This window comes from Pseudophryne corroboree, chromosome 2 (genome assembly GCF_028390025.1).
Source record: "Pseudophryne corroboree isolate aPseCor3 chromosome 2, aPseCor3.hap2, whole genome shotgun sequence".
NCBI classification, from domain to species: domain Eukaryota; kingdom Metazoa; phylum Chordata; class Amphibia; order Anura; family Myobatrachidae; genus Pseudophryne; species Pseudophryne corroboree.
In genome coordinates this window covers 460,727,317-460,747,532 of record NC_086445.1, presented here as the reverse complement: position 1 = coordinate 460,747,532, position 20,216 = coordinate 460,727,317, and the positions used below count along the sequence as shown (strand labels likewise).

Here is a 20,216-nt window from a genome sequence, read left to right as displayed (position 1 = left end):
TGGACACAGAGTGACTGCATACCTGTATTCCACATAATATTGTAGAATATACTGTATGAGATATAGCCTTAACAATAACTTCCAATGAATTCCAATTATAGCAATATTTATCAGTTGTCTCTTAGATTCTTTGAAGAAAGACATTATTTTCTTTCAAATTACTCAAATTAAAAAAAATTGCATTGACAGTGAGAAATTTGAAGAACAACCAGAAATATTTAATATTGTTTTAGGTTTTTAGAAAGAAAATATACTGAAAAATGTACTACTATAAGTAAGAGAGCATGGAATGTTGATCAAAGGAACTTTTGACTTACAAATAAAGAGATGGCAATATAATGAACAGAACAATACAAAATAGAAACAAATGTAATCTATCCTAAACAAACATTGGGAAACTCTACAACTAGACCCGATACTTAAGGCCCGTATTCACGGGCAGATGTGGGAGAGATGTGTGCTGAGCGAACCGCTCAGCATACATCTCTCCCACCGCTCAGCACAGCGCGATGTGTGCTGAGCGTGCGGGGGGAGACGGTGGGGCCGCTCATTTCACCCAGCGGGTGAAATGAGTGACCTGCTAGATTGACCTGCATGGCAGGCCAATCTAGCACCAGCGATAGTGATGCGCTGGGCTGCGCATCGCTATCACTGTGGGGGGTACACACGGAGTGATCATGCTTAAAATCTAAACAATCTAGTCAGATTGCTTAGATTATCGCTCCGTGAGTACCCCCCTTTAGAGTTACTAGTTCTCTTCCAGTTAATCCCCAAGTATTCATTAGTAGAGTTAGGATATTAAAAAGCACTGTAGCACCAATAAAGTCCGTTTATAGCCTCTAATACATTTAATAATAATTAGTTATGCAACCTAAAGGTTTGTTCCTGTGTTCCTATTGTAAAATATACAAATCTAAAAAAAAAAAGTTTGTGTCACTCTGGCAATTGTAATGAAAGATATATTAAACATTAGAAAAAATGGCAAACATCTTTCATTATTTATGTGTCTGGTTGCAAAAAATATATAAGAAAAACAAAAAAGCAATTTAAAATTAAAATATTAGAGCCCATGTGAAATATTAAGTAGAATATAAATAATGATAGTGTTCCAAGACACTATGCAGCTCACAATCATGCAAATGTGGCGTGTGAGTGTCTAAGATGCATGTGCGCCCCATATGCACATGGTCGTGCCTAACAAGGCGCAATTGTGACATGATATAGCCACAATGAGCATGGCTATGTCTGCAGGTATGGTGAGGACAGGCAGAAAAAAATACTCGGCATACGTAAGTTAGGGTGTCATATCTGCTCTAAGGCAAAGACATAATTGAACAAGTATTGCATGCAAGTTTGGCATCAAATACTCATTATTAGGTATAAACTCCAAGGGGCCTGGGCCTTATCAACATGAAGCTGTGACAAGGCTGACACAGGAAAACCACAAACAGTGGGGACAGAATGATAAGAAATAGATTGGTAGCTGATTCATACAAGTCTGCGTGGCAAATAGCCCAATAGATTAACTCTTAGATGAACAATTGTTACCATTTTGCGAAACAGTGTTCCAGAATGATTCAGGACTATGTTTACAATAAGAGAATCAGAGTACTGGCGTGGCAATGCCAAACTCTTTACCTAAGTTCAGTTGTGCACTTGTGGGTAGACCTAGTGAGGACCCAAAGTACTCAAGTCAGGACACTTTTTTCCTTGCATTATAAAGGGACTGGACAAATATTTCTCAGCAATATGTTATTAACCAGTTGTTGTTGTTGTTTTTTTGTGTTTTTTTTAGTGAATTAGGTGAAAAACATATATTTAAACTTATCCAAAACGATTTTATAAAAAAAATACAGTATATATATATATATATATATATATATATATAATAATTATTATTATTATAATTTTTCTTCAAACATTGGAACATCGGGAACATCGCGACCATCGTGACTATTAGTTTAACAGCTGGGACAGCCACCAGATACACAGGGGGTACTTGGGGGGGGGGGGGAATTTACAGTTTCCCAACGCCTGCTATTGTATGCAGCTGCTGGGTGACTGATCAGCAGTTATTGGTAGCATGGCAAACACTGGGGGTGGGTGCAGGGAGGCAGCTGGACCTTCCAGTCCCTCTGAGAGCAACCTCACATGCTGTTTATCTGACTGGTTGCATCCTGTGCGACTAGATCAGATAAGATACTTGCCGGTGTGGTCGCAACTGATGCAATCTTGTTGAATTTATGCCCCATCTCTGCTACACCGTAGTTTCAGCAACTGGTTCTGTGAAAAAGTACTAGTGCATTTGCCTTGAAATATATGTGTTATTTTGCTGCGGGCTATGTATTTAATGAAAAGTTTTGTACTGTCAAAACACTTATGAGCCTCAGGATAATGGGGGTAATTCTGAGTTGATCGCAGCAGCAAGTTTGTTAGCAATTGGGCAAATCCATGTGCACTGCAGGGGGGCAGATATAACATTTGCAGAGAGAGTTAGATTTGGGTGGGTTATTTTGTTTCTGTGCGGGGTAAATACTGGCTGCTTTATTTTTACACTGCAATTTAGATTTCAGTTTGAATACACCCCACCCAAATCTAACTCTGTCTGCACATGTTATATCTGCCCCCCCCTGCAGTGCACATGGTTTTGCCCAACTGCTAACAAATTTGCTGCTGCGATCAACTTGCCTGCTATACTTAGGATGCCAGTGTCAGTGTCCTGTGTCCCTGTCGGGATTTCGGCATCGACATTCTGACGGGTGTTGGTATTCCAGCGTCGGTATTCTGACTGCCGTGATCCCGACAGCCTGCCTCTTAACCGCATTCCTGGGGAACAACAAAGAAATTTATAGAGAACTATATGCTGTAAGTTTAGGTTGCATTTTTCATATTTCTTGTAAAAATCAATAAAATGATATACCTTTTTAATAAATAATAAATAGGAAATAAAATTGCTCACAATTGACCACTACAGTATAAACTATTTCTAAACTAACAGGACTATTTTGCTTTTCTTCTGCTTTTACCGCTATCATGTAGCATGGATATTTGCCCATGAATCTAATAAGTTGTTTCCACCTAAACTCCTATGCAGAAAAATGTTTTTAATAAAATCATTGTAAGAAATTGAAACCCTTATTTGTGGCTTACACGGCGCATTTGTGGCTTATAAGGTACATTGGGGACCCCACTGCTTTACCTGCCCCCTTTCTTATTTACCCCTTCTTTGATTACTATCTAACCACCCTTCTTTTTTATGCACTGGCTGTGCTAATTTTTTCTTCATAAATATTTTATATGTGATCTTAATTGTATTTGGGACTGTCTTGGGCATACTTGTAGTATCTGTACTTTTATTTTGATTACACCTTATTTATTGGGTGCTGCTAACAGTGGTGGTGTTAACAGTAAGACAGTAAAATGTAAAACAGTACAGGAGACAAGTTACAATAGGGCAAATATATTAACTTGGAGAAGGCATAAGGAAGTGATAAACCAGTTATATGTATAAGGTGATATAGGCACCAGCCAATCAGATCCTAACTGTTAATTTACATATTGGAGCTGATTGTCTGCTGCCTTTATCACCTTGCACATATCACTGGTTTATCACTTCCTTATGCCTTCTCCAGGTTAATACATCTGCCCCACTAAGCCCTGCAACTCTCAATACAGCCACTAATGCAGTGGGCACAATGGAAATATTCAGCGTAAGCTGGAATCTATACCTATTAGTGCGGGTGCAGATAACTGGTCTAAAGACACAAAAACAATGAAGTAGTGGAGTCTGTGGGCAGAGCGCCAGAGGAGGAGTTGTAGAGTTAAACAGAAGCTGGTGTGTAAGAGAAGTAGGTAATGAGAACAGGAAGGAGGAGGATCCTGCTCATGAAGCTTATAACTAAAGGGAAGGGATGACTGTAGTCAGGAGTGTGCTATTGCGGTTATTGAACATACATTTATAAAGCAATCCAGTGTTACATTTTTATCAGCAAAGGCATACCTTTCAAAAGAATATTAGTAAAGAAAACGATGATTTCTGTTTTATGTAAGAAATAATAATATATATGAAATATCTGGTTTGAGCTTACAGTAGGTCCAATACTAAAACATTCAATATAACTCCTACTGAGGAGAAGCATCAGTACTGAGACCAGAGCTGGCATGGCGGTGGTGCGTGATCCATCTGTTTTGGCGGATGGCATGGTGGCGATGGTGGGAGCTGGCGTAGACATGGTGGTGGGACTGGTGGTCATTACCTTATTGCAGAATTTGGCAGCAGACGCCAAACATAAGGGTATGGTTCATTAGGTCGACAAGATTTAGGTCGACAGTAATTAGGTCAACCACTACTGGTCGACATGCATTAGGTCGACAAGGTGACTAGGTCGACATGGTCATTAGGTCGACATGAACAAGGTTGAAATGGAAAAAGGTCGACATGAGGTTTTTTTACTTTTTTTTGGTGTTGTTTTCTTCGTAAAGTGACGGGGAACCCCAATTAGTGCAATGTGTCCCCTCGCTTTGCTCACCATGTCGTAAAGTATGAAAAAGTTAAAAAAAGAAAAAAAAATGAAAAAATTCATGTCGACCTTTTCCATGTCGGCCTTGTTCATGTCGACCTAATGACCATTTTTATCTAATGACCAGGTCAACCTAGTGCATGTCGACCAATAGTGGTCAACCTAATGACTGTCGACCTAAGTCTTGTCGACCTAATGACCATAATAACAGCTGGTGCGGCTTCCAATTTCAAATATGATGCGATAGCACTGTTTTAAAAATTCTAAAGAGCTGCAGTATCTCCCTGCCCACATGTGCCAGATAATATTAGTCAGCGCAAGGCAGTGAGTGTAAGTCCAAAGGAGGAGGAACGAGGAAGTGCTCCTGAAAATAGAATACGCTGAGAAAGTCCTGGATGGGCGGTGGTCATGCAAAAGAACTTATTGGCTGCTGTTCTCCAGGTGAAGATGCCGGGGAAGTTCTGAAGGACTGGATGCCATGTAAAAGAGCTTATAGGCGACTGCCACCCATCCAGGTGAAGGTGCTGGCTAATAAACTTTTAAAACATTTGGTGTCCTGTCTTTATTTTAATATTTCTTTTACAGGGGGTCTATAAAATAAATATCTGTTGGTACTCTAAGTAACTGAATTTGGGGAGACTTGCTGGGACCTGTAGTCCTCATGTAAAAGAAATATTAAAATTTTATTATTATTTCATAAGGATTATCAACTTGGCACCCACCGCCCAGGGGTGCCGGGGATAGCCTTTATTGGGGGTCCCCACTTTCCCCATAAATCCTTCGCCTGGCCTGACTAGGGGGGGAAAGAATGTTTTAGCCATGGGACACCGTCAAGTGTGTCCCCTGGTTGTGTCATTACCCCCTGCTAGAGGAGCCCGGTTCTGAAAATATAGGGGACCCCTACTTGTTTTGTTCCCCATATTTTTAGAACCAGGGCTGACACCAAGGGCCCGGTCCTGGTTCGTTAAATACTAGAGACCCCCTAAGCATTTTGTTGCCCGTATTTTTTGGACCAGGGCCAGCTCAAAGAGTATGGGGCTGGTCAGGCGTTTGGGGGTGACCCCATGCATTTTTTTTGGGGGGTGGAACATTAAAATCCTGTCCCTATCCCCAATGATGTTATTGATTATCCATCCCCCCATTCACCATTAGAATTAAGTAAACTCCTCATTAATAACTCCCCCTTCCTCCACAGCTGGATGTGTTTTTCAGCAGACTGTCTCAACAGATGTAGATTGGTGGTCTGCTGTAAAATTGGACAAGTGTGTAGCGAAGATTGGATGTAGAATCTGCGAGCAGGTCCGCAGTAGGATTGTGTAAACAGTCTGATCTGGAGTCTAATCTGACGAGGATTGGACAAGTTTTTACTCCGTTTAAGAGTACACTTTAGTGGATGTAGAGGGGACCCTCTGTGGGTCATAATGCCTCCAAGGCCCTTGCTAGTCTCCTCACCGGCTTGAGGCACACACTCTGCTCTTAAAAGACCACTGTGGTGGCCTTCTCTGAACATTCACTTGTCCAACAAATGCTCAGTAGAGGCTTCCAGTCTGCTCTTTTTTGAGCATTACAGGGGGACAAGGCCATTACTCAAATTTCCTAGGGGGAACTGACAATGCACTCTTCTGCCCCTTCATAAGAATACATACTGTATAATGATTGCGGTTGATACAAACTATACTGTACAATGGAAAATGTTTTGTAGGTGTAGAAGTGAGGTCTGGTACAATTGCATTTGGCTTAATATCCAAATGCAATTGCAAAGCAGCCGGTAATCACTGAATAGAGCACATGGCATCTAAACAGTGTGGGGAGTTGAGTAGGGGGCTGCCCAGCTGCTCAGGGAGCACTGGGCACGCCCCCAAAGTGATGGAAACGGGGTCATGTGATGAGGCTGCGCCGTCTTCCCTAAGGCCCCGCCCATCTTCTCGAGGCCCTGCCTCAGGCACAACAGTTCCCGTATCCATCGCTACACAAGTTGTGAGGTATGCCATTCTAAGCCTTGTGGTTCTTTAGCTATATAAAAACTATCACCCATGGGCTGCAAAAGTTGAAAAATATGTCACATGTTTACAAACTATAGTTTGTTCTCAAATAACTGGAACAATAGATGACATAGCAGTGTTTAGTACATCTCTTACATCCTCAGGGGCTGGCTGGACAGGGGGGCAGGGTGTCATCTGCCCCCTGGGCCAGTGCAATTTAAATGTTCCAGGGCCATTTTTGCATTGCATTCCCTGTGAAAAGCTAGTTCATTTGCTTGAGTCTGCCCCCCAGGCTGAAAGTTGACAGCCAGCCCCTGTACATCCTGCATGGGTTCTGAAATTATGTTCCATTAAGTTACCATTATACTGTACAGTATATACTGTACTTTACAATATAAACAGACATAGGAAACTCGTTATTAATTAACTGTATACTACAAGCAATAAAACATTTCAGTAAGTACTTGTTTTATTTTAAGATTGTTCATTACATTTAAAACAAAATGAATGCTAAAAAGAGGCTATCTACATTCTAACATGTTCTACTTTTCGGTGAATGTTTGTTATAACAGACTATTACAAAGGGCTGTATTTTTACAGGGTTCTGCTGACTTGATGGATTATTTCATTGTTCTGAAGGTCTGTGGTTAAAGTGATTTTAAATTTTCTTTTTAAAGATCTAATAAAGGCTTTAAATAAGAGGCCAGATAGTGCTGTGATGGAGGACTCAGTGTAAGTAGAACGACACTATTTGATTTGGATGGATGGAACGTATAAGTCACATTGGTAGTGGATAGTTGGTTTAAAAAATATCCTTCATAATCAGATGACAGCAAGAAAACTATTTTTTAGATGATCAACATGACCTTCAAAGAAAGTTAGCAGCAATTCCTTTGTAAACGAACCAGTAGCATTGGATTCTCGTGTTGCATTCACATTGATTACACATAATTGGGACATACGGAGGCATAGTGTAAATGGTTCTGTCCTGTTATCACATCTCAGTATGGTAGCAGTGGCGCCCTTGCCTGCAACTCGTAGGCTATTACATAAGTCCATGATATGAATTCTTATTTACTATGTGCTGTCTGTTACATTTATGTAACTGTTCAACAACTCTTTTCTTCTTCTTTTTTGTATATTTTGTGTTGTATTTGCAAATAGTGCTATATTATTATTATTATTATTATTATTATTATTAACTATATTAACATTCCCTATACAAGTAATATAAATATACTTATTTTTTTTATAAAAAAAATAATATTACCAATTTCGCTTGGTAAAATCTTTTGTCTTCATTATCCAGCACACTATGGGGCTAATTCAGACTGGATCGCTACAGCGGCAGCGGTGGCAGTCTGCAGCCCTATGTGGAGTGCCCGGGGAGATGCTAACAGCATCTCAGGTCGATGATCGCCCCCCGCCTGATTGACAGCTAGAGGCGGTCATGGGGTGGAAGGGGGCCGCTGTGCGATGCTTTTGCACCCTTGTTCCGGGGGGGGGGAGGGAGGGGGGCGTAGGGCCTGACATGCGGGGCAGACTAGCCCTTTGCTGGGCGTCCCCCCACATGTCTGAGAAACTATTCGTAGATGTGCTGAATTTAGCATATCAAGGATCAGATCTGAATTACCCCCTATTTTTTATCTATTGTCTTTTAATATTTTGGTCAGGATTTTTTTAAGTTGTAAGAAATTTAACAAGTTGTACAATAAGTATAGGATGTGGTTACAAACCTATTCTAGAATTTAGTAGACAAACACGTGCGATTCATGTACGGTGCTCACGTCATTGATAGATGCATGGTTTTGGGGTGTTCTCTTCATCATTAGTTTAAGCTCTCATTAAATCATATTTTAACTGCATAAGGTTTGCAATAAACCTGACAAACACTTATTGATATTTGCCTGTAGATACAACTGACTATCCAGCATGATCAAGTGGGCAGTACGGATGGCGTAGTGGTTAGCATTACTGCCTCACAATACTGAGGTCATGGGTTTGATTTCCACCATGACCCTAACTGTGGGGAGTTTGTATATTCTCCCCATGCTTGCATGTTTCCTCCGGCCTCCGGGTACTCCGGTTTCCTCCCACAATCCAAAAATATACTGCTAAGTTAATTGGCTCCCAATTAAATTAACCCTAGCGTGAATGTGTGTGTGTGTACATGTTGTAAGGAATATAGATTGTAAGCTATGCTAGGATAGGGACTGATGTGAATGACCAAATATTCTCTGTAAAGGGCTGCGGAATATATGTGCGCTATATAAATAACTGGTACTAGTAATAAGTAGTTGCTATTTGGGAAGAAAAGCTCTGCATACATTATTGTTTAAACTAAATACATTAACTTTTTTGGTTTCTGTAGTGTACAACTTAAAGGTGGCCATCTGCCATCACCTAACTTAAAACGTTATATTTGTAAAAATATCTTAAGTTGACTAAATAAGAAATGTTGTTAGCCATTCAGGACAAAGTAGCATTTTCAGTACATGTCCAAATAATAGCACTATTGGGAAAAAAATATTAAATAGATTTTATATGCCTTTTAACTCTTTCTGCTGCTATGCTTTGCCAGGTATTTTTTATTATGTGAACGCAAAGATGAATAGACATATGGGAGGCTATAGTCACAACATCCTAGTGCTAAATCAACTGTGACATATAACTAAGGATCTATAACAGCAATCAGTTCAGTACAGAGCATCAATTGTTTTGTGACTTCCAAACATCAAACTCTGACTACTTCTATTTCTAAATATAAAAATAAATTCTGTAAAGTTCTGCCTACCACTTTAGGACCTCCCTTTTAATTAATTTTAACTGTTTAATTTTTATACTATAAACTTCTTGGTTTAGCATTATTTACAGTATGTCTTAAATAAATCATGAACACTAGCTGATGTGCTCGGTTTCAACTGGGTAAAGGATTGTTGGGCGGAACAGTTTACCCCTTTTTACCTCCTTAGGAGTCAAGTTTCGAATACTCCCTGTTTAGTTGGTAGCTGCAAATAACTGTCACTGTTTCCAGCCACCCAGCAGGTCACATGTTCCAGGTCACCCTCTCAGGTGCACAAGGAGAGTTCACCAACTGTCATATTTTCCAGAGCACAGTGGTGATGCAGTATAAACGACAGGGAGACGTTTTGCCACATAACTCCGAAACAAAGCAACCAACAACACCAATATTTTTTTGCAGATATACGAACCAAGACCTTTAGTTTGGTAAATGTAAAGTAAAGTAAATGTGCCCTGCTCAGACAACGGCATCATAGAAATATGTCACTCATAAAAGTCGTCCTTCTGCTATTAGTATATAGATATGGGATCTGCAGTGCCCAATTACAGAGTACATAAATAAGCAAAACAAGAAAACAGTGACTTACAATTCAAGACAATATTGGACAAGTACAGAGAATATAGACATAGCTGTGTCAGCAGATGACACTGAAATAAGTATGTGCCAATTTTCAGGGACTTTCACTAATCAATCCCTTAATCCAGTATCTGGAAGGAGTCTGTAGAATTTGAAAGGAGGAAGTTTGGGAAGATTTGAGGCAGGGTTTTGCTTGTCAGTAGATTTGCATGTTTTCCTAATCTGGAAAATGCCCGTACCGATAAAAGATTACAATTTTTATTTGTGTATTTGCATGTCTATGCAGGGCCGACGACAGGGGTGAGGTCAAAGGGGACAACTGTACCGGTCCCCAAAGATCAGAGGGGGCCCAAAGATATAACACTTAGTGCCCGTCAGGAATGTGAGCCATCTTGTCCAAATAAGGCAGTGAGCTATAGACGGTGGAGGCGCAGCCTTAGAGTGACAGAAGGTTCTCAGGCAGTCATGGGACATGGCAACAGCTCCGCTGGCCAGGATTCCCTAGCCCTGTGCTGGCCTCTTCTGGTGGGGTGTGGACCGCATGGTACCTACCTTAGAGGTGTACAGGTCTGGATAATGGGGAGTGCAGCGCAGGTGAGTCTCTCCCCAGGGTAAGAGTGGGTTGGTGAGGGGATACAGGAAATTGGGATGGGGTGAGGGAGCTGGGAATGCAGCATGGAGTCATTGGGGAGAGACAGGGTGTTGGGTGTGTGGGAGGAAGGAGAGATATATTTATATATGTGTAAAGATAAATAAATATATATATTTATCTATTAACACTTATACAATATATATATATATATATATATATATATACAGTATATATATATATATATATATATATATATATATATGAAATCTGAGGTGGCCCCAGATATATCACTGTACCGGGCCCCAAGATTTCTGTTGCCGGCCCTGTGTCTATGTATAACATTCGTGTGCTTAGCCCTCAAAGAACTTGATACACCCAGATCTTCCCATTAGATTATACAGGCCTGCTACAGAGGTCAACACAGTTGTTTAATCAGATGCAACCAGCCTATGCTTTCAGTCTGCACAAGCATCCCCAGAGAGGCAATTTCAGTGGGCTTTCCTATGAAGTAACGGGCAAAGTAAAGGCAATTGGCGGGCAAGTCACCTGTTACGCCGTTGTTCTGATTTTGGCGGCCTTGTTCAGACTGACTGGTGCAGCTGCATTAGTGTCTACCTCTGAATCCAGTCCACAGACTTTGGAAACTCCTCATGCACAAATACATGCTTTTGTCCTTATAAATTCTGCAAGAGGCGTACATTTACCATTTTCTTATATGATCTTCAATATACGTAATTGATAAATATTAACTTTTTTGCCTAATTTTTTATTGACCAATTTTTTTCAAATATATTTTTCTAGTCCCAATTAAAGTTCTTTAGGTTCATATTAGCCTTAATATATCAATAAGGCATAACAATTCTCTGCATAATCTCTCAACCCACTTATCCTGCCTATCAATATTCTTGACCTTGGTTACCATTCACATCAGCTACTAATCAGTGGTCTTCTGCTGATCATTACAATCAGATGTCTTCCAAGTTGGCTTTGTGATCTGTGTAAATATGCATACACACTGGCCAGTATTTTGGCCGTTCTCTTGAACAGCAGATATGTTGCAGGTCTGTCGGCCACTGTGTACAAGCGATATGTCTGTGAACTCCGTCGTTCAAAGACATATCGCGTCGGCCCTGCTGCACATCCAACGCCGAATATATCGTTAGCTATAGTTGCACGTCGTTGTGTGTGTACGGGCAGTCAGCCGACCGCTGAACTGGACGGGTGTGTGTAAGTGCCCGCCCAGCTCATGACGTCAGTCCCCGACCATTCGGGCAGTATATATGCACAGCACACTGCCCGATCCGGCTTTAGAAATATCTGCAGATCAATTGATCTGCAGATAAATCTGTAGGTGTGTACCCAGCATAAGGGACCATAAGATGACTGTCCTAAAGATGTGAGAGAACCTGCAATAGTGTCTAGTTAAGTGGAGATGTAATTCTTTACTTTTAAACAGAGGTGCAGTGAAGTGGTTTGCGTACAGGTTACTATTCTCTTCATGTGCAGATCAGTGCATGAGATGATGGTTGCAAGATGGGGGTACGTTGTCCCTATATTGTAGGCATGCTGCGGCCATGATCTGCGTTTATGATGCAGACTTCTTGTCCTCTGCTGCATGATTGCATCGGACATCCTGAGTAAGCTGAGGGTTACTTATCGCAGATGATCCAATGCTGCGGCTTGGTACACAGCAGCAGATCAAGGAACACAACAGGAGGAGTCTATTTACAGAAGATACCTCCTACGGTATTAGCATATTTCTGCACAGTAGATGTGTCCAAAGATGCAGCCGCTGTGTGAACGGTGTCCATAGTTGAATCAATCCCAATGTTTTTTACTTACATGAAGCTAAAATTTAATTTGCGGAGTTCAGTGAAACTTTAAGCCTGAACAATGTCATAAAGATTTGTCATGTCTATATAATCAGTTAGGTATTGTCAGCATCAAATATCTAATAGATTGGAAAACAACCAGTGGTTGCTGCTGTCCGTGGGCTGCAGCTCAGACCACATATAGCGTATGTTAGAAAACGTGTGCTGGCAGTCCCTGGGGATCAGCAGTACAGCTGTGTGTATCACAGATACCGCTTCATCGGCCAGAATAAATTTCTCATCTTCTCCTCCCTCTATAACCCACTCCCAGACTCCCATTGGCTAGTTTCGCATGAGTCGGCGGCAGGATATACAGGAAGCAGAAGCTGAGAGCTCTGGCTGCTGAAGAGGTGGCTGTTATACACACATAAGCACTGCTGATTCCTGGATACTGCCAGCAGAAGTTTTATAACAACAGCAGCCACCACAGAAAACAACTCATAGCGGGTATTCAATTGTTTGAAATGTCAGTTGGGCGTCTGTTTTTTCCTATCTAATAGACAGGAGAAAACGGACACCCAATTGATTTTTGAAACAACTGATTATCCCCCATTCTGTTATTTTTATAAAATGTCCATAGAACACACTAAAAATTTCCAAAGCTATCTGACGTAATAATTCACAGTAAGATTTTTATGCCATTTTTTTTTTATTATTATGTGTTGATAGTTTTCTTTTTCTTTAATCAATTTGATAAAATTGTCTAAAAGTTTTCTTTCAGTTGGTTTTAATAAGTACTGTAACAGACCATACTCTTATTTTATTTATTTTTTTAGTCTGTGACAGATTATTTCTCTATTTTTTGCTTTATCTGTTAACGTATTATCCTGATTCTGGCTTTCATTAGTTATCTGCCTTGATTTTAATTAATCTGTCTTTAGCTCAGTTTTATCCTGTGGGATTATCTTTGCTTTACAACATACTGAGACGATCTGTAGCAGTAAATGTGGTAAACCACATACTGTATGATTTGCAAAATGTAGTGGTAAGCAGGGAGAATGTGGTTTTATGATGAAACAAGTCTATTCAAGAAAGAATCTGGTAAATTGAACTAGCTATAATAAATATATTATGCATATGGTTTTCTTTATAATCTGTAGTACATGAATACATTTGATGTTATAGCAGACGTGACATTATTTCAGTGTCAAGTGTGGTTTGTTTTAGAATATTCATGCCTCAACCAGATGCATCTAATGTTTTTTGCTTGACCTGTATATTTAGGTGTTTATCATATAAGGGGAGATGTATCAAGCCTTGGAGATAGATGAAGTTGGGTAGGTGCCCAAAGTAACCATTCAGCTTCTGTCATTTCAAAGACTGTTAGATAAATGACAGAAGCAACATATCCCCCATAGCATTTATTAAAAATTATTGGTGATTTTGATGCCAATTTCTAAAACACCATTTTTATAAAAAATAAAAATAATCATGTTTTACCTGTAATAAGGTTGCCATTTGAACAAAAACAGCAAAATCACAGAAAATATGCTATTTAATAAATAACTGATTAATAAATATAACTATTAATTTTTCCTTTACTGTAATTTTAGCATGAACCAAATATTTTACACATAACCAGCTAATGTTTTAGCATGAAAGGTGAAGAGGTCTGACAAACAAAAAAAAGTTTTTTGTTTTTTTTCAGTTATGACAATATGGCTTTTGTATACATCTACATGCACATGACACTTCATTTAATGTGGCCCACTATCCATGCGGTTATACACTTACTAGTATTTTGGACCTGTCATTGACCGAGTCTCTAGCTATTGTACCTGGCATGGCAGATGTTTGCTTGCCTCTATCTTCTCCTACCTAATCAACTCTGTCCCCCTCTGTCTATCTATGTACTGTATCTCTCATCTCTGTCCCCCATGTCTGTCTATCTCTGACCAATGACTGTATATGCTACATACTTGGCGGTATTCTGGCTGCCCCATGTGGGAGGGGGCAGCCAGGTCGGCACAGGGAGGGGCATCGCACAGCGTCAGAGAGCGTGGCAGAGTCGAATGATGCCTCATAGGGGCGTGGCCATGTGATCGTAGTTACCGCCATTGAGAGGCAGGGGGCAGGGCTATGATGATGCGATTCCATGCGTATCAAGTCATCTGACACCCCTGTACCACCCACTGTGGAAAAGCGGTGTAGGGGTTTGCTGGGTAATGTGGGGGTGGGGGGAGGTTGCATGCTTACAGCACCCAGCCGGGAGACTTAACCACTCTTTCTGGAAGCAAGGAGTGCCACCAAGTTTTTGGGAGCCTGACAGCCATTCTGGATGAGTAAGGAAGTATGATATCCTACCCTAAAATGCACACCACCTTTTACCCTAATACTCACCCCATAAGCTCCAGGCTGGATCTGCTTGTACTATTTATATGTGCCTACCGGCAGTAACCCAAGGTTACCCTGCATATTGTTATCTGCCAGTTAATAAACCAATAAGCCTGCTTAAGTATTCTGCTATGTTAATTGACCCAGTGTTGGACTGGGGCATGGCGGGCACACTGGGGAAATGTAGTGGTAGGTGGGGTGTCCAGCCATCACAGAGGCTTAGCTAACCATTAGAGAGTGAATTGTCTGGGGCCCTTGGTAAATATATGTTGTAAATATACTGCATAGTGCATACATGATAATGTACCAGATTAATGGCAGGAATGTACTGTATAAAATACAACATAGTACTGAGCAGTGTAAATGTATAAGTTAAGTGCATAGTCTGGACCTTGATCCCTAGAGGAGAGGGTGGGCCCACAGGCAGTGGAACCCACCGGGGGATTCCTCTGTACCCCTGTGGGCCAGTCCGGCTAACTGGACTAACCTCCACTGCACACTGCTAACACCTATTACACCATAGGTTTTGACAATAATATATGCTAATATATAAATAAATAAATATATATATATATATATATATATATCTTTTTAAAGCTACCAACTTTCATTATGGCTCCAAATCCAAGTATATGGCTGGTGCAATTGTGTGCTGATAGTATAGTTATAACAGCTTCTTTCACATGGCTCTGCAGGGTGTGGTTCAAAAGGTCAACAGTAAAAGGGTCAATCCCAAATGTTCGACATGCACAAAGTGGACATGTGAATATTGTCGACACAATGAAAAGGTTGACATGGAAATGGTCAACACATGAAAAGGCCGAAGTGAGTTTAAAAAAAAAATTGTGTCAAATTTTAAGCACATGGAACCCCTATAGTGTACTGCGTCCCCTCGCATGGCTCGCAAATTTCGGGCAGGTTACCGTTCCCAATTGTAGTCCACATGGATGATAATGTATGAAAAAATTCTAAAAAATTCCCAAAAAAATGCATGTTGACCATATGATGTGTCGACCATTGTCATGTCGACCATTTGAACCTGTTGACCACATGCATGTCAACCATTTGGTGTCGACCTATTGCCTGCCAATCCTTTGACTGTTGACCTATCATCCGGATACCATGGCAGTGTGGCTGCCAACTCTAAATGCCGGCAGAGATAGGGGCAGTGTGGCTGCCAACTCTAAATGCCGGCAGAGATCTGTTTTCTTTTCCAAGCACACACACAGCCCCATCTTTCAACAACTTGCAATCAGCCCCTTAGCTTTTAAAAAATATATCCAACATTTAATAAATAGATTAGCATTTAAACTTTAGTAGATTTTTGAAATGTCTGAACGATACTTTTACTATCATATACAATTGCATTATTAAGTCTCTATGTAAATGGATTGAACAATGCATTGTTATGTACTGTATTATATTTATATTGCTTATACCAACTCTACTGTTTGTTTGTTTGTTTGTTTTTGCAGTACATTCCCAGAAGCAGAACAGGCAAACCTGTGTACGGAAGAGCCTTATATGTGCATTTGCCATGGCCTTTATTATAAGTGTCATGTTGATTGCAGCCAATCAGATTCTTCGGAGTGGCATGGAGTAGGTCTGTCACTATAGCACTGTGAACACACAATTAACCATGCATGCGCATGCCTAGGTGAACATTTTTATTAATGAATATTTAATGGAAACTGCTGCGAGAAGAATTGTTCTGCAACCCGTACAAAGCCAGCAGTTCTGAAGTGATGTGCGGAACAATTGAACCTTCTCGGCAGGGACACAAAAAGGGCTGTCTTAATGCTTTAACAGTTTTTGTTTCCTAATGCAATAAACCCGCAGGAGTTCTGAATTATTACTTCAAAGTTAAGTGATAAGATCACCGTGCTGAATCTGTGCACAGATGCCTATGAACACTGACAGATAAAATGTGAATGGTGTTTAACTGTGTAAGCATTATTGTCAATCCGCACCTGGCGGAATTTTCCATCCTAGCTGCAACAACTATTTTTCAGGAATACATCAATTTAGATTTTGCACTAAGCTGTTTTAAAATGGCCAGTGGCAACCAAGGAAGCATTGTGTGCAAATCGCTCATAAAAGGATTCCATGTTCTATTTCTGTCCATACCTTAACATAAGTATTTTACTATGTATATAAGCTACTCTGATGAAATGTGGTGTTTGAACTTCTGAGTTAAATCTCTTGGCAGACACTGGACAATGATGAATAGTCTGGGTTAGTGGAACATTCTGGTGATTCAGTAAGTTAATTTTTGAAAATAACATTGTTTTATGTAATTAAATACATTTCTTTCTATAATGATTAAAGCAATAATAACAATGGCACAAAAGATTTGGAATAAATCCATTTTGGAGACATTGTCTTGATCTTATTGACAATATTATCCATCTAATGCATTGACCTCTGGACAGTCATGCATTAGATGCTCATGAAAAACAATCCTCATACTGCAGTAACTAATATTTGTCCATATAATGAATTTAGGAGAGCCAAAGCCATACCAATATTTTTCTGTAATTCCATACCAAAATCAACCATTCTTGAATTTTATCTTTGTACAATTGCCTATTCAAATCTGGCATGTTTTATATTGGAAGCTGGAAGATGAAAGTATTGTCAATTTTTCAAACTTTAGACGTGCATTCTAAATGATTGTTCTGTAAATATAAGAAAACATTTACAATGAGCTATTGAGAGGTTTTTATGTGGACCTCAATCATGTACGTAGTGCGTTGTGCATTTGCACCAGTGGATGGGTCACCCAGCGCACATGCGGGTGTATACTTACCTACAGTAGGTGTGCCAAAAGGTAGAAAAATCTGGAGAGAATCATTGTGCCAAATTGAAACCATCAAATCAATGGTCCATCCTCATACTGCTCTAGTACCATCTCTTTCATTACGTGGACTTTTCAGTTTATCTCTTAAAGTACTGCTTGCTTTAAATTCATTTATGGTATAAGCAAATCACACGTGTGAAACTTTTAATTACATTACTCAGAATGCACCTAAAATCTGAAGTGCAACATGGAAACACCAAATTTGTCCCATTAAAGTAAAGGATGATACAGTACCTAAAGATTATCAAATCTGAGCTGAAGAATACTGCTTTTGTGGAGTGTAAATGAATGTCTGAGCCTCTGCACAACACATTTCTAAAAATGTGACCTCTCCATTAGAGAGCAATAAAGAACCAACCAATCAGCTAATAATTGTCATTTTTTTCAAACAGCCTGTAAAATAATAGAAGCTGATTGGTTAGTGCTTTATATCGCTCTACTTTGTCTCTCTCTAAGCTTTGATAAATACCCACCTAACTGTCATAATCGTGCTCTACCTAAGAATATCTCATTTTTGCACTGCTCTGCAAATTGAGGATTACCAGTGCGCATACTCCGTGTTTTGCAAAGATTAACCTCCCCATGACCAACCGCACCCTCAGACTGTACAACAGTCTGCTTCTTTGCAAAAGCAGCTATGTTTCCCCTCAATCCTATGCCCTTAAGCAGAGAATTGTGCAAATGAAAGTGCACACTGGGACCAATGCTAGTTTTGGATGCGCATAAGTCATTTTGTACTTCGCAATTAATCTCTATTGCGCTTTTTTTAAAGGTTGTTGCAGAATTAATGTCTGCAATAAGCAGATTGTGTTTTTCAGGTATGCTTTCCCTTTTCAAGTATAAACTAAATACACGTTTTAAAAATAAACTATATTTGGTTTACTGGGGAAACAAATATGTTTATTAAACGTAAATGTTGTACTGCTAGTTTCAATTCCCACAAGGTAACTGGCTATTCATAGTCTGCAAACATCAGAATTGTTCTTTTGAATGAAAAATAAAGTGCCAGTATTCTTTGGTAGAACATAAAGAAATATACTGAGTGGTTACAACTGTGCTCACAAAGTAAGAATTCAATGCCAGAAGCTGCTGGTTACTGCTGATTCCTACCCTTTACATTTGGCAGTTAATCTATTGTGATTTTCATTTTCACTTCTACTCTGCATAGTATGAATGTAATAAAGATATATTTGAATACTTTATGCACAAAAGCATTGTAGACTATATAGATTTTTTTCTTTGTCTAAGGCAAAAAAACACACAACAACAATCAACTAATTGTATGTGATTTTGTAGAACATGAGCAGGGTGCTAACTGCTAATGGACATTTGTTCAGAAAGCAGCCGTGGGAGGCGAAGGACTGGCAAGACATATCAATTTTGAAAGAAAAAAAAAATACTTTAAAGCAATTGAGTCACTGTGTTTGTGTGGTAATCTGCGACTTTCTAGATGTTGTTTAGCTACTTTTTTAATTTAAAAGCTTTACTACTGTGCTAGCATTTAGAGGGGACTTAGATTTGAATATTGTAAACTTTAAGAGTTTCTTGATCCCCATTGTATGCCTTTGTCTGTATGACCTAATGTTTGCCTTTACTCTCCAGGTGAATATATATAATTTTGAGTCTAGTCGTTTATATTGACGGGTTCGGTGTGAATTACCGATGTCCATATCCCGACAGCGGCATCCCGCCCACCAGAATGCCGGCAGAGGGGCGAGCGCTAAGAGTCTCCTTGCGGGCTCACTGCGCTCACCACACTCACCACACTGTGGGCTCGGTCGTTTGCTGCTTTCGCCACAGGATCTATTCCCACTCTATGGGTATCAGGATCACCCACAAGTGGGCATAGCCCTGGAGGTTAGGATTCCAGCTGGCGGCATTGTCGGCTGTCAGGATTTTGGCAGCGGACAGCCATTCACTGTATGGCTGCAGGCTGGGAGTCTAGGAAAAGAATGCTGCCTTGCTGCTCTGATTGTGTGACCACAACCCACCACGGCTCAGGGGCCCCTAGAATTCTGGGACCCTGTGCAGATGCAACAAAGGTTGTATATGTATTTGCATTTTCTGTCTATCTAAGAGATGAGTAGGTGGTCCCTCTGCTCAACAAATACATTGAATTAAGGTGCCATAAAAGTCAATAGTATATGGTATAAAGATGCAAGGCACTCCAATGTTTGCAGAAATATACCAATGTGTTTATTAGGCTTAAAGCATAGCCAAAGGCACCAGCAATGTTTTGGGCATAGCTCTGCCCTTTATCAAGCACTGCTTGTAATTGTGTAGTGTACAGGTCTAAATCCCATTATGTAAAAAAGCTAAGAAAGAAACAAATGAGAAGCTGTGAAGTTAGTAGCTTAGAACATTTTTCAATCAACTCTCAACATAGTCGGTGTAAACCAAGTTTTCATCCCATGCTCTCATTTTGCTATTTTTGATTCCAAATATTGATATTTTTAGGAATTAGCATTTATAAGGCCACTGTAAATAATGCTTTGGAAACAGTCAAATGCTGGACATGGACAGAATGGCACCATTCATTAAATAGTTTTTAACATTGCCATATTTTCCCATAAAAATTTGAACTGTGCTGTATATAAAGAAAATTTGGGGGTGAGGCATATTTTGTTAACTTGAGAATGTCAACATTGGCCACGTCAACATTCATCACATCGACACTT

General features: G+C 39.9%; 1 protein-coding gene across 1 annotated transcript in view; it reads left to right on the top strand.

The window, feature by feature from the left end:
- The window catches only part of CALN1 (calneuron 1), a 596,934-nt gene extending 577,374 nt beyond the window's left edge, over positions 1–19,560 (top strand). Inside the window, exon 6 of the mRNA XM_063953758.1 lies at positions 16,154–19,560. Within this exon, the coding sequence (XP_063809828.1) occupies positions 16,154–16,281 (128 nt within the window). The 3' untranslated portion in view covers positions 16,282–19,560. The remainder of the gene's footprint in view (positions 1–16,153) is intronic.
- Positions 19,561–20,216: the final 656 nt, after the last annotated feature.